The 26,520-nt window shown below is 40.3% G+C and overlaps 1 protein-coding gene and 1 long non-coding RNA gene across 2 annotated transcripts in view; one reads left to right on the top strand and one right to left on the bottom strand.

The window, feature by feature from the left end:
• Positions 1–14,404, bottom strand: part of LOC132655466 (uncharacterized) — a 70,394-nt gene extending 55,990 nt beyond the window's left edge. Inside the window, exon 1 of the long non-coding RNA XR_009593276.1 lies at positions 14,291–14,404. This is a non-coding gene — a long non-coding RNA (uncharacterized LOC132655466). The remainder of the gene's footprint in view (positions 1–14,290) is intronic.
• An 11,274-nt stretch (positions 14,405–25,678) lies between these two features.
• The window catches only part of Abcb5 (ATP binding cassette subfamily B member 5), a 95,980-nt gene continuing 95,138 nt past the window's right edge, over positions 25,679–26,520 (top strand). The window contains exon 1 of the mRNA XM_021657065.2: positions 25,679–25,751. Coding sequence (XP_021512740.1) covers positions 25,699–25,751 — 53 coding nt within the window. The 5' untranslated portion in view covers positions 25,679–25,698. The remainder of the gene's footprint in view (positions 25,752–26,520) is intronic.

Genomic DNA, 26,520 nt, shown 5'->3' with positions numbered 1-26,520 from the left:
CATATCATTCCCTGCCATTTAATATGTGCTACAGATACTGCTAGTGTTGCTGCGCTTAGCCTAATGAAACCCTGTAGATGTGGCAAATGTCTAGTTTCTGTGCCCTCACTGACATGTGCTTCAAGATTTATAAGTAAACTAATATTTAGCTTCTTCTCAAAGCAGTCAAAACTTAGTTTGAGATATCACCATTCTAATAAAGAAGAAAAGTAGGCTTATGGACCATGCGTGGTTTATCTTTGTGATCGCACACCTGATTCAGGTGGCTTGTACCCCTCAGGGTATAAACTGTCTGATGCTCTGGACAAGGCTGCCGACTGCATGAGACTTGAGTCTGCCTCAGTTTTAGGCTCCGCTCTACACTCCGTCCTCTCTCAAGACTTCCACACTCTACCTGCCAGTGTGAGGGCAACAAGCTGTTTCTCTCATGTTTTTCAGATCTATATGCCTACCTGTGAGCATCCTGAAAAGTACCATTTTCCCTGTGGTCATGGCCAATGGCTGAAGTCCTCAAGTGTGCCCAATCAGGGTTCTGATTACAAAGAATACAGAGCATTAGGAAATTCCTGTGTGGGTCCAACCAGGATTCACACCACTCCTACCATTGTGAATATTAGGCTAACGATAAACATGGTTCACAAGACCAGCATTCATTGGAAACCTCCAATGTGCCAGGCATTGTGCTTCTTAGACTTATTTTCTCATTTAACCAAAGCAAGCACTTTGATGCTTGCTTTAGAGCAAAGAAAGATGAAGAATGGAGAATCCAGCTCCTCTGCAAATGTGAAAGCGAGCAAGGTTGATCAGTGCTTCTCTGATCTGCCCCTGCTGTGCTTTCCTGCTGTGAATGCTTTCTCTGGATGACACAGCCTCTGCAGCAGTATGCACCATGGATCTTGAGTACAAAGTATAATTTGACCCTCGTGGTTTAGCTATAACTGGAAAAGACAACTTGCACAAAATCTTCTCATAAAGCCTGTTGCCAAGGTCCTTGAGAACAGCATGTGCTCTTCCAGCTGATGGTAATGCTGCTGAGAGCTGCAGCTCCTGACAACCAGGCAGCTGCAGCAGAGCCCACTTCCGCTGGCCTCCATGGAAGCTGTGCACTGGCTTCGTGGAGAGAGCCAGCTCGCTCTGCCAGGAAACCACAAGCAAGGTTTTCACTGATGAAGGGCTGTCAACAGGAAATGGTCAATAGACGGCCATAAACCCACTGAGCTGGCAGAGGAGCCTTGATGCCATTCTACCCAGACACAGCCCTGTTAACAACCCACTTGAAGTTGAAAGGATCTTTTCCACTCTGAGGGGGAGTAATGAAGACAAAAGGAGTTCTCTGCCTAAATAAGTTGTATTGAAGTCATTCACCTGGAACCCTAACATCATGACAAACACCATAATATCTGGTGTTTGAAGAGCAGAAAATGTTTCAGAGTGTTTGTTCTCCTGTCTGGCAGATAGTGATAATGTCCTCTAGCCATTGCCCTAAACACAAACACACACACCACACCACACACAAACATACACACCACACACACAGCAAACACACACACACACCACATGCACACACACACACTCCATGTCTGCTGCTTTGACCCAAGTTCCTTCAAGTCTGTCTCTCAGATCTCTGTACCTTTGTCAGATCCTATCTTTCACGGGACTGTAGCAGGTCTTATTTAAGGTTCTTGATCATTCCTTGATGAGTCTGCTATTTCAAACACACTATAATCAAAGGTCTCCTTGTCTCCCCTAACCAAACCATAGAACTCTGAGATACAAGTCAGTTCTCTCCTGTGTGAAAGACGAAGAAAAGGCAAGTGAGGGGATCTTTGAATCCCTCTATCACAATAGCTTCTGCACATTTTGGCAAAATCCTCATTTTTTCTTACTTTCAAGATTCTATATTCCTACACCACAAACAAGTCTTTGAACTTAAAAATGCATTATCCGCCTCAAGAACTTGGCCTCTTATGAGTCATATGTTTGCTATGAGTTTAAACTAATCATAAATCCAACTGGCATTCCTTTATAAGCGTTACCTGCCCTCCTGCTGAAAACGATAAATAAAGGAAACAACCTGGTTGGGGAAAAGGCAATGAGTTCTAAGCTGTGGGGGAGCCGGGATGCAAAATTCTAAAGAAGGCATCTCACAGCAGAACCAGCCCAGCCTGCTTTCTGCAACGCAGAATGTTTTCTCCTATCTGGAGGTAAGTCTGATGACTCCCACAGCAGTCAGTTCATTCTTTAGTTCCCACACCCCAACCATGAGTGGGCCTGCTTATCTTATCCACAGATAAGGAAAAGGGGTGTCAGAGGCATCCAGTCAGCTTAATGCAACTTACAAAGGTGGGAGGTGGTGGAACCAGGCACTGTTGTGGTCTCTGGCTCCACAAAGCGAGTTACAGACTGAAGCAGGCATCAGATACGTAAATGCACGCTGGCAGCCATTTTGTGTCTGTAATTAATATTTACCCAAAGAGGAGAGGCACTTGATGAAAGTTTATGTGAATTTCTCCTAAGATTCACAGCTGAACTGATTCACAAAGCTGGATGCTTAGATAGTAGAACAACGGGTTAAGATGGAAGATTATTTCAGGTCCATAAAACAACAAAAAGCAGCAAAGGCAAGCTTAAGTACAGTCTTTATCAGTCTGTACTGTTTCTCCAGTTATCTCCACGTGAATCAGGAACTCTGTGCCTTACAGTGCAGTCACTTTGCTCACAAAGCAGCAGTCTGGATGAGGAAAGACGGGGTCAGCTTAATTATGTTTAGCACGGCATCGTCTGAGGAGGCCACAGACAGGAGCAGATTGTCTGAACACACACTTCCATGTGAGCCAGCCTGGGCAGGCAGGCTGAGACCTTGTGCTGGTACGACCAGCCGTGAGGCCTTCCCACAGCCTCTCCCTGGGGTTTGTCCAAGGGTGAGCCTCCTACAGAGGGCAGCCCACCTGAAACCATAATGTATTCTGGATCTAATATGTGAGTCATGCGGAGTTGCTAAGACAGCCACAAACTGCTACCTGAAAATTCAGCAAGAGGAGGGGTGCGGAGGCATTTGAGGGGCACAAGGAATGAGCAATGTGGTTTTGAACGTATTTCAAATACAGTGCATAACTCTAGGATGAAAAAATAACATAAAGTGCAAATAATGTCGTTTTCCATATCTCAGTCGGTCCTCATCTTGAGCTCATCTCAGTACTAGCTGCATGGGGTCACGGCAAGGATGAGGTTAACAGCATACATCTAAGAAAAACCATTGTCACTCACATGAAATCAGTATGAGTTCCCACACAGCAGGCTGGGTGTGAGGAAGCTTTGTCGTCACACAAAGTTTTTGCAGCGTCTAGGCCACATGACGCATAATACACTTAAGAGTTGGCTACAGTGCAGACTCCGTTATCAGCTTCATCAAAGGGCACCAGTTTGATTCTTGGAATTGAAAGAGAGCTTCAATCTATTTGTCCAAGGCAACCATAAAGGCCTCTTTTATGATAGGTCATGTTGCTGGTTTGACCAAGAATCCCTAATGTTTTTTTTTTTTTTTTTTCAGAATGATTTTAGGGAAGGCCCTAATTATTTTTAACAATGTGCTCAGGATGGTTTTAAACCATTCAGTTTTATTGTTTTTGATAAGTTCAAGAACTATAATATTTTTCTATAGCAGACTATCAAAAACTAATGTGTCTATATTCTACAAGAACCAGAATGTGAAGAGCTCAGTCTTGCATGGCATGCCAGAGGCCCTGGTAGCTGGAGCTCAGGGACTCAGGCTGACACCAAAGGGTTTGGCTCTTCTTGTCCAGTGTCATCTGACTTCGAATTTTAAGTTCATTAACCAGCCCCTCTCCCCTTCACAATATCACAACAGACACAGAACAGGGAGAAAAAGAGTATTTTCTGTCTCTCATAGTCATGAAAACAATGGTGAGCAGATACATGCACCGATCCTGTTACCATGGAATCGATGAGAGGTTGACCAAACAGTCACATAAATATGGAGAGGAAAGGAGAATCCTTCTGGGAGGTTTTTCTGACTCCATGAGAGTGCTGTGGTTTATTCTTGGCTTGAGGACACTTGTAAGATTCACCTGTTGAAGTAGGAGCTTCAAGTTACTGAGCAAGGATACAGAGCCAATAAGAGGCAAAGCACCAGGTCCTCAGGTGACTGGGAGTGTGGCTTTCTCTGGAGTGTGGGTTGTTTGTTATAAAAGCTTGACCCTGACCTCCCTGGTGTTCTTCCCAGGTACAGTCTGAGGTACAATTACTTCCTTGTGCATGTGTCCTTAGCATTGCCACCCTTCATGAAGTGACACAGTTGAAGGGCCCCAATGTCAGCACCTTGTCCTTGAACCTCCAAAGTTGTGAGAACTAAATAAACCTCTTTTCTCTACAAAGAATCTGCTTCAGGTATTACATAAGAGTGATAAAAAGCTAAGAGTTCATATCACAAAGAAGCCAACTTAACTGTATGCTGTGTGTGTGCTGTATTATGAAGAAGCTGACAGGTACAAAGGAAAAGCTTTTGTGAGGTGACAGGCGACCTGAAGATAAAGGAGGAGCAGGAGAGGAAGAGATGGAAAAATACAGTAAAGTCAAGAGACTTCAAGAAGGACCAAGCTCACAGGATGCTGTGTACTTCAGGTGACCCTGTCCTAAAAAGCATAAAGAGCCAGGGACAAGTTCTAAGCCTATGGAGTTTAAACTCCTTCCATTGCAGAATGTGTGGTTAAAGGCAAGCACTCACAGGACGGTAGCGATTTGGTTTGTCTGTTCACACCTCCTGCCACACCCCACTTCTTGGAGACTCTAACCGATCTCCTCTGCCCTCCTCAGCAATGCTGGTTCTCCTTCCAAGAACCTTCCACTCTACCACTCAGAGTCAGTCTTCTTAAAATGCAACTTCAATCACATCACTCCATTTTAGAGAGAGAGACGGAGTAGAAAATAAATTCAAGGCCACTGTTTTTTTGTGATCCAATATAATCGGTCTGGTCCATTCCCTCGGTGGACTCCCACGCTTTCTCGCCCATTATCTCCGGTCTAGGATCTAAAATCTTCTGTCTCCCCAGGATGACCTACCTTGAGCTTCCCCAAGCCTATTCCTACTCCTCCACTAGAACACCACCTACGTCACCCTGTGGATTCCCACAACCATTTACATGTATCTCTCCCTGTGACCTCAGAGTTCTTGTTTCTTCTGCTTTGAGTATCTGTCACCAGTTGTACATAAATGGACAAGTCTATGATGCTCTGTAATTGTGAGCATCAGTTCAGCCTGTTCTTTGGGGCCAAACACCAGTTCCTCATGGGCAGGAAACATGTGTTTTAGATCTTGTGTCATTCACAACTCTTAGCTAAAGGACAAATGTTGGGGACAAGACCAAAACTACACTGACACTTGGTTTTTTCCAGAGATGGCACAGCTCTGTTTTGTAAGCAACAGTGACATCTAGTGTTCAGAAGGTTGCATAGCTTCTGCAGATGAAGGCAAAAAGGCATGAATATAGAAATTTTTGCAGATATTTAATGAAGCCAAATTATCCCCATTAATCACTCATGTTTCCAAAGGGTTTCAAACACAGACCTATGGACTCTTCCTGCCTGGTTGCTCTCTCCCCCTCCTGTACACCAAAAGCCCCCAGACATGCTGAAGCTCCCTTGCCGCTGTTTACAAACCACAACTTCCCTTTCCTGTGGAAGAGTTTCAGACGTTTCTGTGACAATTATGCGACTTTTAACTTTCTGCTTCCTGTACAGATAGAGGTTAATGTGAAAAAATATTTATTTTGGATATAAAATATGTAATTGAGGAAGAAATTTGATATGGGAACTATGATGGTCAAAGCACAAACTCATTTCAAAGCTCAGTGCGAGAATGGCCGTGTGCACAGAGCAAGGCTGGTGGGCTGTGGCATCCGGGGGATGTGGGTAGATCTCAGCTCTTCCCACCGAAGTCACGTGGTACTTGTGACAGCTTAACATCTCCAGGGCTCAATTTCCTCTTCCCAAGCAAGGCTGACAGACATCTTCCCAGGTCATTGAGAGGGCTTTACATAAGGTAACTATGTAATAAAATCCCTGACAGACAACTGTTTTTACTGCTGTATACTTCACTAGGGACAGACCCTCTTCCCAACCTGGTATTTTATAACCAAATTCCTGTTTTCTAAAGTTGGAATCATCACCAAGAAATTTTAATCCTAAGTAAATTACCTTATGCGTGCTGGTCCCACTTACTGTTGCAAAATGAGGGGTCTGCAAAACTACTCAGACAGAAGAAAACAAAACAGAGACTCTGATCCCTGGAACTCAAAATGTATATTAAAAACTGTGACAGACTAACTATCTATATAAGTCGCAGCTGGAAAAATAATGCATTAACTCGTGTCCTACTTAGAGTTACTTTTGCTATGCTGAAACACTATGACCAAAAGAGATTTAGGAGGGGCTGTTTAGCTTTCCTTTCCATCTTGCAGTCCACCAATGAAGGAAGTCATGGCAGGAGCCTGGAGGCAGGAGTGATTCAGAGACCTTGGAGGAGTGCTGCTTACTGACTTGCTCTTCATGTCTTTCTCAGCTTGCTTTATTTATAGAATCCAGGACCGTGGGGTTGGGCCCTCCTATTACCAATCACTAATTAAGAAAATGGCCTACCATTTTCTTAATGGCCAGCCTACAGCCTGATCTTATGGAAGTATTTTTTCATTTGAGGTTCCCTTCTCTCTGATGACTCTCTAGCTCATGTTAAGTTGACATGAAACTAGCCAGCACATTAAGGAAGCTGGATCTGAGAAAATTAAAAACAGGGCTATGCAGAGAGATGCAAACAAATGCATCACCAACGTCCTGCAAGCGCTGTGCCGATTTTCTGCCCTCTTGGGCAAAGTGTGAATAACAGTGGCCCCTTTAACATGTGTTTTGTTTAGAAAACATCATGATTGAACTTTTTTTGCATAAAGAATATTGTACATGATGGCTATCTTTCCCACTGATCCCACATATGAGACCATAGATAAATCTTTATCATTCCACAAATAGTCTACAGTAAGGAGCAGTATCCTAGTTATGCTCAATTGTCAACTTGACATGGCCTAGAATCATCTGCAAAGGTGGTCTACAGTGAGGGACTGCTCAGGTCAGACTGACCCATGGTCATGTCTGTAGTGGATTATCATGACTGTTAATTGATGTAGGAGAGCCCAGCCTGGTCTCACCCACTGCTATGTGAGCTTCTGCTGTGTGAGAAAGCTTTCTGAACATGAGCCATAGTGAGCCAGCAAGCAGCTTCTAATTCTTAATTGGGTTTCTGCTCAACTTTACTCAATGGTGTGTAAGCCAGATAAGTCCTTTCCTCACCTAAGGTACTTTTAAAGAAGAACAGGCTGCAATGCCCATGGTACATCTTTAAGAATTATCGAAGAACATTTGAATTGCTAGGCTGGAGGCCTTTTGAGTTCTCTGTGGTACGTTCTGACTGAGGATCACAGACACATGCCTTCTCTGAGCGGCAGCCCTGACAGAGGCAGCAAACACTCCCTTCTGCTCCTCAGACTAGTTCAGCAGAGTGCTGGTAAAAATCTGGGCTTCTCACTTTCCATTTGTTATCTTGGGCTTAAGTAACCTCAAATTACAAGGTGTTAAAGCTACAAAGGTCTATTTTCTAGACATACAATGCTCACTGCAGGTTAACAACCGATTATGTCCCAAGTCATTTTCATCCTAAGACCCTGCTAAAGAGCCAGCCACTACCAGAGAGACAAAGGCCCAACTAGACATCATTTGTCACCAAATGAAACCTCCATTACCAGGAATGGATTACATTTAATTGTGCTGTTGGCCAAAGGAGCCTCATGGAAATCTCCAAACAATCCAGGCTTTTGCCAAGGCTATTGGTAGATCTCCACAAACTGATGGTTAGGCCCTATTGCTGATGACAATACCTACATAACTGAGGAAACACAGAGAAGCTGATGCCTACCTAAAGCCTTCATCACTACTGACTGGTGCTCATGCTACTTCGTGCTACCAGAGGAGAGAGGTAAACTCCGACCCAGCTACAAACCCTGTGCTCTACAGTGCTGTCCTGGCTGCGTGATACGCTGGTACAATAGTTACACAGAACCTGCAGGAGTAACCAACCAATGTCTGATTTGACTTAAGGCCCACTCCACCAGGTAGAACCCATACCTGGTGCTACCTGGGTGACTAAGAACCAGAGACTAGATAGCACAGAGACCTAGAGTAAAACCAAATAGCACTGGTCTAAGAGAGGAGGGGGAATAAAATAACTCCTAATGATATTCTGCTATTCTCATAGATCAGTAAGTGCCTTATGCAGCCAGAACCAGAGACGCTTCCTTCTGCGGAGTACAAGAACACACACAGAGACCCACAACCAGACAATGTACAGAGAGAGCTACCTTGGAATAACCATTCCTAAATGTGATGCCACCATCAAATCTCCATGCTTAGGGTTCAAGGAACACAATGGAAAGGGAGGTGGAAATAATGTAAGAGCAGTAGGAATGGAGGACCCCAAGGATACAAGCCCTTCTAGACACAACAGGGCTAACATGCTTATAAACTCAGAGAGACCAAGGCAGAATGCACAGGTCCAAGCCGGATGGGGTCCCAGTGCCAAAAGGGAAAGTAGACAGCCACCACCCATTGCTAGCCTGCAAGTCATCACCAACTGACAACCGCTCACAAAGGGAAAATTAGTTTTCTCCAGTGGAGTCCTACTGAGTATAAAAACCACACTCAGGGGCAGGCCCCGTGCCCAGCAGCAAATGGCCAACACAAAATAGACTCAATGATATATGGAGAGAGAGGGAGAGAAAGGGAGAGAGAGATAGAGACAGAGAGAGATAAACAATGGTTTCTGATTTTGTGATTTTGTGGGATTTCTGTGCAGGCAAGTACATGTTTCTCTGTGTCTATATGTGGGTTTTTTTTATGCTTTTATCTTTGGTTCTTTTTCTGTTTGTTTTGTTTTGTTTGTTTGTTGATGGAGTTGGGTGGGTGGGGAGGTGGAGGAGGATCTGAGAGGTGGAGGAGAGGAAGCCATGATTGTAATATATTGTATAGAAAAAAAATCTATTTTCAACTCAAAAAATATTTCTGTGAAAAGTTGTTACTGATACAAATCACGTGACAAGGGCTCACCATATCTGTGGTCACTCCTCTGTCTCCTGTCTCCCAAACAGATTTCCAATCGAGGGTCTTCTCCGTCCACCCCAGCCCTCATCTGGCCTTGGTTCCTCACAGAGTATCCCAGTCTGCTGCTAAATTAGAATAATGGCTTGATGCCACAGATCCTAGGGTTGAGCTTTCTTTTTTTTTTTTTTTTAATATTTATAGCAGTTTTATTTTTTTTTCAATGCAGTTTATTCAGGAACCTTGAACAATCATCTGACCCTGGGGAAAGCCAGCCCTCAGCTTAAATAGCCTCTGGGTAGCCAACCCCAGCGTGCCACGTGGGCAATGCAGATAGGTCCACATACATGGAAGCAAGCCAGATCCTCAGCCTTAGCCAAATGTGGAGTTGTTTGTGACAGAGAGCACTCACCATCAGGAAGGTGGAAGGCGGAAACCAGCTCCATCTTTAAGGCACGGCATTACACAGCTCTCTACAGTTCCCCCTTTTTGTTTTAGACGCATCAGGCAAGAGTAGAGGTCTGATCTCTGATATTAGAAATAAATTGGGACTTTGTACAGATGTTCATTTAGGTGTCATCCACCCAAAGAGCATCAGACCCGCCCGATACGGGTTGAGCTTTCTTAAACTAAGTTGTTTTTAATCATTTGATAAACAGACCGTTTCGTAGTAAATAAAGCAAAAACAAAACAAACCTATCAAAAGACTCTTCCTTTTACATGATCTAGGGATCACACCATCAACACACGTTTTCACAGGGGAGAGGTCAGGGTCACTCCAAAGGAGAGCAAGTCTCCCTGGACAGGAAATGCCTCCAGGACATTATCTTTCCCCACATAGTCACTGTGAAGCTCCCAGTGCCCTGCCCATGAGAGAACATCTCTTTGCTCCATCTGCTTGAATTCATTGTTGGCTCTTTGCCAGTCCTGAAATGAGTTATATATTCTTATCATTTTAATAGCCTTACATTATTATCAAATAAAACCCAGAATTTTCTCAGTACTGTACCATCAGCAAATAAACTAGACAAAAGCAGGGAAATTTACAGCTTTTACGTAACTTTCAGGATCCCAGTGTCTGTGGTCAACTTTCAGAATTCTGCTTTCTGTTCACGCAGGAGAAGCTGGCAGAAAGGCAACCACAGTACAGAGAGGCCCCAGGTGGGCAGCAGGAGCGCTCCTTGCCAGTGCCCCACGCGTTCTGCTAGGCGGGTGACACCTGGGGAAGCGTTACTAGTCTCTGTCTGACTTCACCTGAAGTCATATTTCATTTTAGGCTAGTCTGCACTGAGTTCTATGGTTTTCACCTAAATGGTGCTAATCAATGCCTTGTCTCCAGAATACACAATGTCATTGCTGTTTAAAAGTTGAAGGGTATGGCAGGTATGTGATCCTGGAGACTAAAGCATTTCTTTCCATACCTCAGTAGCTCTTCATAATGAAGCCCGTCAGCATCCTAGGGGGAGGGGGAAAGTATGATCCTTGACACCAGACTTCGGGAAAGCACAAAAATCTATCCCTAGTGTTTTAGGAAGGCTAGATGAAACCATGTGGAAAATGGGGTAACTCCTCTCCCTTCTATGCTCCTCCCATCTTTCCATTTTCTGACTCTTTCTACCTTTTCCTGCAGGAAAACTCTTTCCCAACTCCCTACCCCAAATCTGTGGTGCAACTCTCAAGATAGAACAAAAGCTGTAGAGATGGCTCATAGGTTAAGAGCACTCTCTGCTCTTCCAGAGGTCCTGAGTTCAATTCCCAGCAACCACATGTGGCTCACAAACATCTATAATGAGATCTGGTGCTCTCTTCTGACATGCAAGCAGAATACTGTATACATAATAAATAAACCTTTAAAAAAAAAAAGCAATCGATATAGAACAATTCAAGTCAATAAGTCTCCTCTGGTCTTCTCCATCCCTCACTAATGGTTGGTGTTCTGAGAAAGAAAATCAATTCACTTCTCTCTGGCCACATGTAGAACTGTAAACTAGATAGAGCTAGATGATAAATGTTGCTATAGTTTGTTTCTATAAATTTAAAATGTCATTATAATACCCAGAATATTAAGAACATACAGCTATCTGTTAGAGTCCCTTTGACTCTTAGATTATAGAGCATGAGTACACTGCATCGTAAGAAACCCAGCAGATAGACGTGAATTCAAACATCTGTCCTGTTTTGTAGCGAAATCATAAAAAAGGTCCCCTGAAGTAGTCGTGTTTTTAGTGTCAGGGTTTTGATACCTTGAGATACCTAGAACTTACTGACTTTACAAGAACCGTAGTTCTTACTAGAGACAGACAGCAGCCACACCCCACTCAATGCGGGCTCAGAACACACCCTTGTCCTCCTTCTTCCCAGGTTCTCAGACTATCCCCAGACCTTGCCACTGTAGGACCAAGTACCTGAGAACTAGCAGTGTCTGCCAAGCCTCAGAGCGCACTGGGATTATTCAAATACCAGGCATGAGCAGGCCTGCCTAATCTCTCCTGAGCAAACAGCAATAAAGGCAATTGCCTGTTTCTCCTATTGCCTCAGTAGGACCAAGCCACATGCTACACCACAAGGCCCTACTTGGAAGTTCCCATGATAGTCACCTCCAGCTCTGTGTGTCTCACCACACCCAGATCATTTGGAAAAGGTTGACACTGTACTGACTGAGTTACCTGGGCCCCTTCTGAGTTCATTTCAAAGAAACCCACTTATAACTATTTAGTTTTAGAAGGACTTTATTAGTAAACATGTTATTATGTAAGTATTATTGCTAATTTTACAGGGACCACAAGATTAAATACATTTTTCAGCACAGAATAACATAATTCTTTGAAAGTATTTTGAAATGAATTACAAAATCTCTAGAAATCTAAACACTACAACTTATCCAAAGAAAAATAATTTTCCCTCTTTAGATTAGAAATGATCTCAGAAATATTATAAACTCAAATGGAAATGCACTGCTTTTAGAACTTAATCGTTTCTATCTAGTGGTTCAAGCCTGACATTTACCTCTTGAAGATGCCACTAACACAGTGAGCCCTCATGTAACTCACTGTTATTTCCTTGTCCTACAAAAATCAGTTTTGTGCCTTTTCTTTTCCTTCTCTATTACATAGCCCAGGCTGGACTATAAACACTGACTTAGTTAAATCAGCTTCACATTAACATGTGAGTGGATACATATATCTACCTGTATCTATATGAATTAAGACCTCTCTCTTCAGACTCAGATATAATTGGATAAAACTCAGATCAATCTGTTAAAAGTTCTTTTTATAAAACTGTGTTCATTTTTCTCTCTCTCTTAACTGGGTTATCATACGAATAATTGAGTTTCCATAATATTTGTTTAATAATAAGCTTCACAGCACAGAAAGGAGCGCTTACTACTCTATTCTTACCCCTCTACGCTAATTTGGTTTTCCCCCAGTGTGTATCCCAGAGATACTTGAATTTCGTAGCTTTTCTGTTGCAGCTCCTGTTTCCTCATCCTTCCTGGACCTCTCCCATAGCTGACTCTCCTACTTCCTCTTCTAACTCCTCCTTCCTTGGCTGAGAGGAAGTCCAGCCCTTTTCTCTCCCCTGCTTAGTGACTGGCAGTAAGCTGCTTTATTATCATATCAGGTTACCACTGGGGAGCAGAGTTTATACAATATTAAGACAGAAGAATCTCAGAATGAGGCTTGTAACCAAATAAGGGGATACAGAAATCAGCATGTGAATTACACAATAACCTTATGCCTACATCAATGACAAAGAACAAATTAAGTGTTAGAATCTTATCTCTTTATCTTTAGGATGAAGCTACAGTGCATTTCCATGAACTTTTGGTGAGAAGCTAGTGAGCAATTGTATCTACTCAGCACCTATTCTGAGGGCTCTGTGAACAGCTTAGAGTCGGGGCATGGAAACCCAGTGATTTGGGACTGTTTGGTTTGGTTTGGTTTGGTTTGGTTTGGTTTGGTTTGGTTTGGTTTGGTTTGGTTTGGTTTTTGTTTTTAATTGCTCTCTGGTTTCCAGAATTCTTTCACACATAATTTCACCACCCCTTTACAGATGCCTTTGATGTCAATGGCATGTGTAATTGGCAATCTATGTCAGCCTTCTGCCTTAGATATCTATTCAGTGACAACAGAATGACCCTGAGCAGCTGCTGAGCTGAGTATGTGTGTGGATACTTTTACTTTTGAGGAGAGCAAGGCATGTCCCTGCAAGCGTCTATAAATGTGGCACTAATGGTAAAGCTTAGATATGTAGAAAGGCAGCAGAATATAGATTTTGAAGTAGGCAATTTAGCTACTCCGCTTGAACAACTATATTATCTAAGCAATCACACATCTTCTAAACCTCCCTAGACTCTTATAAAAACAGGGCTAATAGCTCAGTGGTTAATGATATTACTTGCATAGTAATAATAAATATTTATTGAAATTCCATGTAATTATTCTCACGTGCAGGGAATAAGTGCTTATCATGGAAGCTATTTCCACCATTGCAGAGTCTGAGGACAAAGCAGTGACATTTTCCCCAATATAGGCATATTCAGGGCTAGTCACTCACTTCACGGGAAACAGGCGGCATGAAGAGGCCCAGCTCACAAAGTACTCAATGGAGCTGTTGGATCTCTGCCCAAAGACCCAACCCTTCTCTAGAGAAGTTTCTATGGTTCTTTCATTTCACTTAAAAGAGAAAAAAGGGCAAGGGAAAAATCTTCCATTTGAGGAATTCCCTTGTAGATTTCATGGTTTTGTCCCACACTCTCTTGGGTCTAGAAAATTACTTTGTGTCCCTATGTTTAATATTCTGAGCCTCTGATAAAGATGAATTTTCGTTGAGTTTAAGGCCCACACAGGTTCCAATTTAGAACCAGCCCTAAATCTTTGTGGCTTTCAGTTAGTCTTGGCAGAACACTTTCAGGGTGGGAGGATTCTTAATGGGTCTCTTTAAAGAGATTCTTTAAAGAGTTCATTTAGGCTCAAACCAAAGTAAACTAACCATTCTATTCCCATGGATTTTAGAGACAGGGGTTAAGACTTCGGGAGAAATGTGGTAAGCAGAGCCTGCTGAGAACAGAGCTGATACTAGAGGCCATGGTACTGTAGCAAGTCTATAGAGTTTTTTAAAGAGATTTTCTCACCAAAACTTGTTTAAAGCAACGTTTCCTCCTTTCTGGTTCCCATATCTCACAGATGTTAGAATGTACTCATGCTTGAACCTGCTTGCATCTGCACAGTTCCGAAAGGTCACGTTGATCAAAACCAATCCTAGAAACATGAAACCATAACATGAACATCTGCTACGAGTAAACAGCTATACATTTTTCTTGAAATGGCAATGCAAATTAAAACTCTAACATAGAATAAAGAATAAATCTTCTCTAAACAATACTCACTGCTAATAGGCCTCCGAATACTACCTAGGATCTTTGTCTTACTAAACAAACATATACCTGAGGTATGAGGGAAATAATAATGTTCTTCTCTAATGCTTTCTCCTATTCATCATAGTCTTGATGTTATTTACTATATCTGAAAATGTATACAGTTTGGCAGTTTTTCATCTTCTGAATTATAAGAAACTGATATTCTGTTCTTAATGCCTTCTTATAAATACTTGAAAGGAAGACTCAAACAAGACTTTTCTTGATTGAACTCATGTTTCAAATATAGTTAAAAACTAAAATGAAAATATTTTACATTGATAAGATTGTTTGATATTATGAACATTATAAACCAATAAATCTATATATTGAGCAGAATTTTATATTTAACCTTATCATTCTAATAAAATTGTGATTATTTTCAATATTTTCTAAAGGTAGCAACATTTATATCAAGACCAAGTCAAATTTATTTTAGCTATTTTAAATTGTTTAATAGTGGCTTTGTCTTCAGAAATACTGAGTTTTACCATCAAATATTTTAGCTTTTGCTATTGTAATGACAGATGATAAATGTTAGGTAGATCAATAGATAGATAGGTAGATAGATAGATGATAGATAGATAGATAGATAGATAGATAATAAACAGATATAGCTAGATCACTATTTTAACTGAAATTAAAGTGGTATTGCCTCAGGTTGGTAGTCCTTACAGCTATTTCCCTGGAAGAAATGAGCGCACATATACTCAGATTGCACCCCCATTTTTCCTGCAACATCAGTCACAAAAGCTGAGATATGGAACAACCTAATTGTCTCTTAATGCACAAACAGATAAAGAAGATATGGTATATTTACCATATTAGTAAAATATTCTCAATTACAACATGGAAATATGTTAAGTGAACCCGAAAAATACATTATGTGAAATAAGCCAAAGACAGAAAAAATACACCATAGGATCTCACTCACATGTCGGATATAACATCACTTAGAAGTTGAAAATAGTCCAGGTGTTGAAAATAGCACACACCTTGGTCCCAGCACTCAGGGAAGCAAAGGCAAATAGATCTCTGCGATTTCAAGACAAGCCTGGTCTACAAAGCAAGTCCAGGATTGTCAAGGCTACACAGAGAAACAGCAGCTACCAAAGATCAGATCGGTGGGGATAGTAGGAGATTAAACAGTGGTTATTAAGTTACTTGATAGAAAAAATAAATTCTGAGATTCCATGACACAGCAGAGCGAATATACTTATCAATAATTCATTTTGTTATCTCCAAGTAGTTAAAAGACATTCAAAAGTGTACTCACCATAAAAAAAAGTTTTAGGAGAAAAGATGTGCTAATTGAACTGTGTTGGTTATAATTGAATATATATGTGAAACAAAACATCATATTACACCTCAAAAATACCTATATATATTCATCAAATAAAAGGCAAAGTAAAAAGAAAGAAAATAACATTTAGTGACTCAACAACTAAACAAAAATATTTGGAGCAACATTTTTAAAGATTTATATTGGCATATATTAAAATATAAAATAATGTACTTGTTGTGACATTTTCATACATGCATAGAATGTATTTTGATCATGTTCACCCCATTACTCTCTATTAATCCATATTCATGCCCACTAAAACCCTTTTTCTTCTCAAATAGTCCTCTTCTACTTTCATGTATTTATTTATTTATTTACGTATTTATCATGACCCAATGAGTTTTCACTGGGGCTGTTCACGGGAGTATGAGATTATTTTCTGGAGCCTAGCAACTTACATCAAGAAGAAAATGTTTCTCCCTGTGCCAAAAATGTATAGATTGTCAGGGATGTATAGACTTCATAAGACCCTCCCCCACAGCAACAAATTCCCTCCTGGTGAAATATTGACAGGTCCAACTTTATACAGGTCTACAGTCTACATGGTCTTTGGTTTATACAGTCTGCAGCTGCTAAGAGATAAAAGATGCAATGGTCAGGCCATACCCAGGAGAAAGCATTCCACAGATCTTACTTTTTCGTCCCATCTTCCATGGTGTTCTCTGAACCTTAATAATCTCAGTGTCTCGTTTACAGATGAGCATTCAGCAATCATCCTTGTCAGAAGTCTGATGAGCCATGAGCCTCTGCAGTAACTCATTCACTACAGAAAGCTGTCTCTGTGACAAAAGCTGCTACCCTATGGGCATAAACACAAAGATATAGAAGGTAAACTTGACACGAACATTGTGTCCATGTAGCAATACAACAGCTGCAGTTGCACTAGGCTTTGACTAGGATTGCAATGCCAGACATGAATCTTTTCCTGTGGAGTGCATCTCAAATCCAAGCAACAAAGTAATTGGTTATCCCCAAATTGTGACACCATTATTGCTCCAGTGGGGACATTTTGCCTAGTAGGTGAGTATTTAAATGTTTCAAAAAAGAAATAATACTTCTTTTCTATCAGCTCTCTAAGGAAGTTTCAATACACTCATTCTAGTAAACGGAGAATAACAAATTCTTTCATAAGACTACCTACTTTCACAAAAATAATTAGAGGGAAAATATAGATAAATCTCTTTCATTCATATAGGTACAAAGATTCTAGACAAAGTAATCACAAATCAAACTGATCAGATACAAAAAGAATAACGTAAATAACAAAGAGATAAATTAACCTTCAAAATCAATGGCTCTAGATTTCTCTTTCCACCAACATCCTGAAAGCAGCACCCTTCCTTATACTGCATCTTCATCATGCAGAAGTCTTACAGAAGATGATAAAAGACAGCATGAAGATAGCTGAAGAAGCTGAAGACCTAGGAACTCCCATATCAAAAGCTGAAGAAGGCTTGCTTGACTCTAAATACATGCTGCAGGAGGTATACTATCATACCACTAACCCGTTAGAGCGAAGAATGTGCTGAAAAAGCAGGGCATGAGGAGACTGTTGGGCTGAGGAGGAAAGAGCAGGAGGGATCTAAAATGTCAATGCAGATCTTCCCCAGCTGAGGAGTATTTTCCATGATCATCACTGACAGCTGAAAACAGACAATGACTATTTGAATCCTTGAATCTTAAATTTCATATCCTGATTGGGCAGATGGCTCCACCACCAGAGGAGATCAGGAAGGAATGTGGAGACTGTGGGGCCTTTGACCACACTGAAAGAGTTATCCTATCAATTGCTGGCATGGGGACATGGTCCTATATTTTCTGGGCCCAAAAAAAGAAAACTCAGGACTCACAGAAGATATAGAATCTTCACAACTCAGAGCTCATAAGCCAGGGAATAAAATAGTCAATAGTAAGGCAATAAATAGATAAGGGCAGGAAGAACAGCAGAAGGCTGTCCTAAAGAGGGAAAGCAAAGCCATAGAATGTACCCGAAACTCTAATTATCCGAGTCATCCAGGCAAGGCACTTTCCGTTCACATAAGAGATTTTTCTAGATTGTGTTCAAACTAGTCTGATAACCATCAGGGAATCTGGCAACAAACCCAATGTCCCCTGAAAAAGCTCCTATTCAGATCCCTGATCTCACTCCTCATCTAAATGGCCATATAAAGTTTACAATATGATTGTCACTGGTGTCCTCAAACTACCATGGAGGCACAAGGACCAAACCCTGGCTGTTGTAGCCTCCCTACAACATTGCTCATCTGGATTCTGCCTAGTTATGCATTGAGTCCTATCACCCATAATCCAGTCATGTTCCAGGTCAGCCATTCATAACATTCTTCGCTAGACAGGACAATGACTCCTGAAACTCCTGGTTCCTGCCAACCTGCCTGATCCATCTTTCTGAGAAAGAAATGCCTTCTGCTGGGACTCTTCTTTTCCAAAGAAATCCAGGGAATGACACTCCCAGTTCTCAGTGAGTGACCTCTGTGAGGATCTTCAAGTCCTTTACAGAGAATAAGTGGGAGTGAAAGAACCACATGGAAGAAGCTCAGCCTTAAGGTTCAGGAGATTTCTGAGGGCAGTGCAGGAGGAGGGTGAGCCTATTGATGAGGAGACTGTTGGGCTGAGGAGGAAAGAGCAGGAGGGATCTAAAATGTCAATGCAGATCCTCCCCAGCTGAGGAGTATTTTCCATGATCATCACTGACAGCTGAAAACAGACAATGACTATTTGAAACCTTGAATCTTAAATTTCACTTACAAAGGAGACTATTTAATTGCCACATAAAGGAATTTGCATACGTTAATAAGAATTTGAACTAGCAATTGTGTGTACTCAAATATTCTTTAAACAGGTACTGTAAAGAGCCTGTGTTTGCAGAGGAAGACAAAGAAGCCAGTCCTGATGAGACCTGATAGATTAGGGTCAGATGGAAGGGGAGGAGAACCTAGCCTGTCATTGGACTGGGAGAGGGGCATAGGAGAAGAAGAGGGAGGGAGGGTGGGATTGGGAGGTGATGGGGGAAGGGGCTACAGCTGGGATACAAAGTGAATAAACTGTAATTAATAAAAATAAAACAAAAACTCTTTATAGAAAAGATTTTAAAAAAAAGAGCCTGTTTGCTATCCAAAATGGAAATGCTTGATTGACCTACAGAACTCTTACATCATTAGTGGTCTGACCAGACAAGAAAGGCCTAGCCTCTGGAAAGTGGCAGTTGAAGGCACTTTACAGAAAATTTCCACAAATGTATCCATAGTCACCAGTCAATGACCTGTAAATGTTTACATATAATTAGTTTCAGTATTCCTGAATTTCTTCCAATTGAGAAAAATTGGAAGTTGGTTTACTATATGATGATGATAGGAGAGTGGAGAAAGGGAATAGTTGAGCAGTGTTAATAGGAATATAAATTAAAATGGCAATACTGAAAATAATATGAAGATTCTTCAAAAACGCTAAAAGATTAACTTCCATATGATCCAGAAATCTCACTTCTGGGAATTTGAGTTTTAGGGACTGTAGAAGGAATTTTTTTGTATCTGTATGGAGCATCACCCATCAACAAAAATATAATGGCCTATAGCTGATGTAGGAAATAGAAAGTGGTGGGACATCTGGCAGACAGAAAGGATTCTGGGATATTGCCAGATGTGCCAGGTTCACCCCAGAAGATGTGAGAAGGACAGACATATAATACCTGAGCAGAGGTAACCAGCCACATGGTAAAACATAAATTAGTTAAAATGGGTTATTTTAAGTTATAACCTACTCAGAGAAGAGCCTAACTATATAACCAAGGTATTTGAAAATATTTTATGAGTCTCATGAGTCCTTCTGGGGGGCTTAGGGCTGGGAGGAAAAACAACCACAGCAAAGGACTGTAAACAAGCGTGTCAAAAATATCACTGTTCCATGCAGTGTTATTCACAACATTCAAAACGTGGATCAAACTAAGTGTCTATCAATGAATGGATGAATAAAAATGATGCACAGAAGTCATAGTGAACATGAAGTCATAGAAGTACATGACTTGTTTCAAAAGAAAGGAAGTCTTACCATTTTCAACATGATTGAACCTGAAGAACATTGTGCTAAATAAAATAAACCAGGTAAAGAAAGATAAAACTTAACAATGTCATTTATGTATGAAATATAAACACTCAAACTCACAGAAGCGGAAAGCAGTAATGTGATTAACAAGGCTGAGGACAGAAGAAGAGGATGCAGAGAGGGTAGGCAGTAAGTACAAAGTTGTAGTTAGGTAAAAGAAAGAACTTGTTTTCTATTACATGGTGAGTAACTATGCGCAATGATAATCTGCTGTGTGTTTGTTAAAGATGGAACAAAAAATGAATGTTGTCATCAGAAAAGAAATAATGTTTGAGAAGATAAATATGTGTACTCTGATTTGAACATTACACAAGAAATACAAGTATTAAAACATCACAAAGAGCCAGGGATGACAGAGCACTTGGGATCCTGATGCAGGAGGATCAAAACCAGACTTAACTACATAAAGAAACTGAGTCTCATAAACAACAGTGAAAAAGAGATTGTACCCTTAAATTATAGACAATTTATTCCATTTATATTTTACCTAGTGTGTGTTTGTGTATGTGTGTGTCACACACATGGTAGGAGTGTGGAGGTCAGAGGATGACTTTCAGAAGTGAGTTCTTTCTTTCCATTGTGAGATGTGGGGTCAAATTCATGTCATGTTTGCACAGCAGGAAGCACTTTTACTACAGAGTAACCTTATTGGCTCTTTATAGTTCTTATGTAGCACTTAATAATTTAAGAAGCAAGTAAGAAAATTATAGCAGTCATATGACCCAGAAATCATACTTGAGGGTCTAAAGTATAACATAATGATTCTAATTGTCAGTATGCCATATGAATATTTTCAAAAGAGCATATTTCCAGTGTTCTCACCACACAGACACACACACATGCACACAAACACACTGTAAAGTGACAGAAAGATTAGCTAACAAGTCTGTATTCACTTCATAATGTATATGTTCATCCAACCATCATGTTAAGTATATGTAATTATATTTGTCAATCATATTTCATTAAAGCTTGAAATTGTAAAGGAATTCATTAAAGTTTCTGAATTTAAGAATTCAAAGGCAAAAATTCAAAGGCAAAATTGAACAGGTGGAAATTTAAAAATCTGATGCCCTACAAATAGAGCAGACTAATAGTCATCAGATGATAAGGAGGGCCCAGCAGAGGTGGAGAAGAAGAAGGGTGAGTGAAAGACAGCAAATACAGGAAGGAAGACTAAGTTCTAGTGGTCCAGACTAAAGGAAATAACAATTTACCATATATCTTGAAACTACTGTAAGTCAGAGGGTTTCCAACACAAAGAAATGCTGATTACCCAATTTTATCATGTACATGTGAAATGATCACACTGTACCATCTATTACACACATAACAAATTAACTAGAAACTTGCTCCTTCATAGCTTTCATTGCACACGGTTAACAAGCATGAGCATCCTGTGGCACTGGAGATGGCAAAAACTTCCTCCACAGTTGTAGAAAATCCTGTTGCACATGGAGGACCCTAACAGTATCTTACTTAGCCATTTTATACCTCTTCTTTGTGACTTTATAGAACAGAATAAGAATATAAAAGCAAACCCGATTATTCCTTCCATACACATGACTGTTGGGAGTCTATCTCTAGATTGAAACTTTTTGATTGCCACATCTCAATCTTTAAGCCAAATAGCTTGATGCTGACATGCAGGCTAACCCAACTTTTATGCTTAAGGCGAAAGTCACCTTTTATAACCACAAACCATCTTTCTCTCTAGACTCTTATTGTCATATTTTATGCCAGTTCCTACAGTTTAATTACTGAATTTTTCACTTTTTACTTTTTTCTTGTCCTGTGAATCTATATCTTTTCAATCTTCCTTTTATCTGTCTTGCTCTAAACTGTCTGTCTTGCCACCAAAAGCTCCACCATACTGAGTCTATCTGGCTCTCTCTTGCCCAAGTTCCAGTCTACCAAAGCATCAGGTTAACTCTGTGACATACAGAAGGCTGGTTCCCTCTCGTTCTCAGATAATCATACGGGCAGCAATAACGATTTGGTTCAATGACTAGAACAATCTTATCTACCTAACGACTGAACTCATTCTTCTGCTGAGAGATGGTTCACCTTGCATTCCTAAAACCGCCCCTGTTCTTCCTCCAGGCACTTTTCCTTAGTGAAATATTAGCTACCTTCCCAGAACTTACCTCAGACCATCCTAATCTTGAAGCAAAAGAAAACGTTTGGAGCTGTGCTGTTCCTACTCAGAGTTCTCATGCGCTAGATTACTCTTTATACTATTCATCATGAAACTTCCTCTCCTATGAGCTATATTAGTAGGATTCTCTAGAGAAAGGTGTGTGTGTGTGTGTGTGTGTGTGTGTGTGTGTGTACGTGTGTGTAGAAGGAAGTTAGGTAGTTAGTTTTCTTGGGTAGAAGTTGAATGGAGTCACACTCTGCAGTTCAAGATGACCTAAAACTCTGCAGACCAGGCTGGACTCGAATTCTTATAAACCTCCCTTTTAAATCTTGAGGCAGGTGACTTTGACTTTGTTGGTAAATCCCACCAGTCACTTACAGAATAACATCAATTCTCTTTAAACTCTTCCTTTAAAGTGAAGCTCTTACACTTCCCAATCTGTCCTATAAGACAGGTACTCTCTGATGGTAAAATCAGAGGTACCATGAGAAAACAAACAGGTCAGAGCTCCTTATGAATACTTGCTGATGTGGATCTGAAGTTCCCCCACAGGCTGTGTGGAAAAGACCTGATGACCACCGAGTTGGGGGCAAAAGCCCATTAGGGGTTGGATGTTAATACATGGAAGTAAAATAGGTCAAATGGTTTATGACCTTGAAGGGATCAGAGCGACTCTGGCTTCTTTGTTCTGAATCTGTCCCTGCTCCTCTTCCTTCATCCTCCCTCTCATTCCCCATTCCTTCCCTCAACATCCTTGCTGCCTCCTCTTCTTTTTCTCCTTCCTCAAAACCATGAGAGAAGCAAATCTGCCACCTCCTACATCCCAACAGTCTGCTTTTCCACAGGTCTAAAATCAACAGAGAAAACTCATCATGGGCTGAAGCCTCTGAAATTTTGAGATAATATATATCTTTTGTCCTTATAAATCATTGACGTCAAATCTATTGGAAGATAATGCAGTACTTAATGCAAAAAAATCTCCAAATAGTAGCAAAATATAATCAACATATGAAAATGATTACATTCTATGAGTGTAGTTTATGTCTAGCTTATAAGCATACTTTAACATAGAAATCAATCAATGTGATACACAGCATTAATGACCAAGAAACACATGATTGTATTAATTGATGCAGAAAGTACTTAATAAGATTCAACACCATTTTGCAATTTTAAACAGTCAACCAACTTGGAGTAAAAGTATAAGTGCTTAACGGTCTTCCAAATCACTATTTTGAAGGAAAATGAAGATCACAATGAGAGCCCACTTCACATATTTTAGTTCTGCCTTTACCAGCGCGCGACAGGTGTTGATGAGGCTGCAAAACAATGACAACACCGATGTGTTTTCTCTGCACAAGAACCAGAACGGTGAGTCTTCAAACACAGAGACCCAGAGGGTGGCCCAGCTCTTCCGCTTCCGGACTCACGAAGTGAAGCGAAAGACCATTCAAACAGAAATGTGGATTAAAATGTCCACAGTGGTATTATTCATAGAGCCCAGAGGTGGAATATGCACAAAAGGAATTTTAAAAAGCCAAACACAAAAGGAATCAGATACTGATTCTCCACCTTTGAGATGATGTAAAGGGTCCAATTCATAGAAGCAAAATGTGTAGAAGAGCTTATAAAAAACTGGGCAGAGGAAGAGTTAGTATTTAGTGTATACACAATTCACTTTGGGTAAACCTGGCTTGCAGGTGGCTAGTTACTCTGGCTGTCCAGCACAGGAACATCATGTCACTGTCCTTGAGCACTGCACTTAAAATGATTAGCGTGTAAAGGTTATATTATCTATATTTTGACACAACCAAAAGGCTTAAAATTTTTGCTTTTCTATTAATGTCTCACATAAGACCTCATGGCTGATTGAGAGACACACTATGGTCTGGTGGGAAGGAGATGTAAATTGCTCACAGAAAGAAACATCTTTTGGATTCTTGTAACTAATAATTGGTTCATCATGCAAACTCAATATTTTGCAAGTAATTTATAAAGAAATAAGTAAGGCATATAATATAGCAAGGTAATATATTTGTAAAGTGAGCCAAATGTTGACCATAATACAGATATGAGCAGCAAACAGAAAGACATTCCTGGGAGCAGTAAAGAGGCACTGTAAACAGGGCCTCATGCAGGCTGTGGCATACTCTGTCAGTGTGCTGTTCATGTTCCAAAGGAAAATTTTTATTCAGTTATTTTAAAAGGTATTCTGGAACTAAACAGAAACTATGTGTGCAATTATTACAGATTGTTTTCAAATAGTACTGATTCTACTCAGTGAATCCTCTTTGCTCATGTTCTTTCCCAGGGCAACAAATGAAGAGCACCATGTGCCTCGCATGGAAATTCATCACTGATTATATCATATATTACAGCTGTCTGACCAGAATACAAGGTTGGCTAAGCACAGTCGTTAAAGGAAAGCTATCTGTTGAAGAGGAAAACCACACAAGAGTGTGTAAGTGGAGAACAGCTCATGCTCTTACCAAGGTGAGATCTAGTGACTTCTTCTTATGGGTGGGTGGGCTTTATTTTTCAGTTGTTAGTTTCATAATATGTAAATGATATTTACAAAGTATTCTATGACTTTCTTTCTCACCACCTCCTGCATATATTCCATTAGAGATGCTGTAAGAATGGGAGTGTCAGTATCCATTCTATACAGTGTGGGGAACGACTTCATTTTCCCGCACTTCTTTCTTGGTGCAGCATTGTTTTCTGACCCATTGCAATGCACGATTGCTCAGGGATCCCACGATCTGAGGCGTATTAGTACTGCCATGTGCTTTGTACTATTTAATTAGTAATTCTGCTCTACAGGTTACACCATATCTTAGTATCGTGTCAGTATAGGGTGATATGCTATATGCCTAATACATGAGACTGATTGATCATGAGCACATGTATCAGCAGTGAAATAATAATTTATGCACACAATGGTGAGCTTAGGACAAGTATCACCCAGGGGAAGAATATGCTGTTTAATACAGTCTAAAGGCAAATAGGTTTTCAAAATACTCTAATTTTTATTACTATAAATCTACCTATGGTAGAATATCTAGCTGGGAAGTTGGTGAACCAGAAAACTATTCCCTTAGACTGCTGAATAAAAAAAAAAAAATACTCCACAGTTTATAGAGAACACTAAACATCAGGTAGCCTCAAGGCTCCCCCAGCTAAAATCAATCCAGTGTTAGAGTGGGAATGAAATCCAGTGTTTGCACCAACAATACATTTTCCGTTTTACTATCCTTGTTCATTCCAATTCTAAATTTTCAATTAAGTCCAAATCAGCTAAGAATGAGGTGAAGGAGTCACAAATTCAGTGACAAAGTATGACAAGATCTGCATAAGCAGAAACTTCTTGTGAAAGGCAGCGCCAGGCAGGTGTGTTCTGGGCAGCTTGCTCTTGTAGACAAGGATGTGGAATGCTGCTGTAGGCCAGTCAAGTAAAGATTCCACCCACTCATGCTGTATTGTTGTATTATTATATTCCAGAATAATTAAATTATAAGTAATATGGCACATTCTGAAAGAGCCAAAGGGACGCAAGAAAGTAACCAGAGATACGGGTAAGCTTCCACTAAGTTCTACAACTTTTTTCCTGAGATTTCAAGCATAGATCGCGTCTTCTACAGCTCTCACCAAGTTTTCTTCTTCAAAATTAATGATGTTTGCATGTCTCTGAACTTTACATGTTATTAGCATTAATATAGTTGTTATTACAACTGCTTCCACACTGGTTTCAGGACAGATACTTGCTATAGAAATTGTTCAGTCAAGTCTTCAGATATTACCTCTTTTGAACTTCTGTGGCAGTCCATACAGGAAAGGATGGCAGTTTAATGTCATTTCAGCATTGATGGACCCTCGATTCCATGTAGTATATATATTTTCACCAAACAGATGTCTTTGTGTATATGTACAATATACTGTTTCCTACACCCCAAACTCATTCATGTAAAGATACAAAATAAAATAAGTTTTAAATCCTATTTGCACTTTTGCCATAACTACAGGTTATATTTGGATATGTGCTCTGTATAACTAGAGAACAACTCCCTAGTTCTCATGGTTTGTTAACAGGAAATATGCAGAAAATTATTTTCCATCACTTTAACAATTTACAAGTAATCACCACTCTGTCACCACCTACCCTACTCAGCCACAATAATCACAAGCACATCCTTGACTGTGAGTGTAATTTTTATTTCATATGAAAATGAGATCATGCAATATTTGTCTTTCTTTGCTTTTTTACTCGGTGCAATGCCCTCTAGATTCTTACATGTTTTTACATATGATATGATTTTTTTTTCTTTTAAAAGCTGAGAGGGATGG

This window comes from Meriones unguiculatus, chromosome 7 (genome assembly GCF_030254825.1).
Source record: "Meriones unguiculatus strain TT.TT164.6M chromosome 7, Bangor_MerUng_6.1, whole genome shotgun sequence".
Classification (NCBI taxonomy): Eukaryota; Metazoa; Chordata; class Mammalia; order Rodentia; family Muridae; genus Meriones; species Meriones unguiculatus.
Note: the sequence above shows the minus strand (reverse complement) of the source record. Positions and strands in the feature narration are given on the sequence as shown.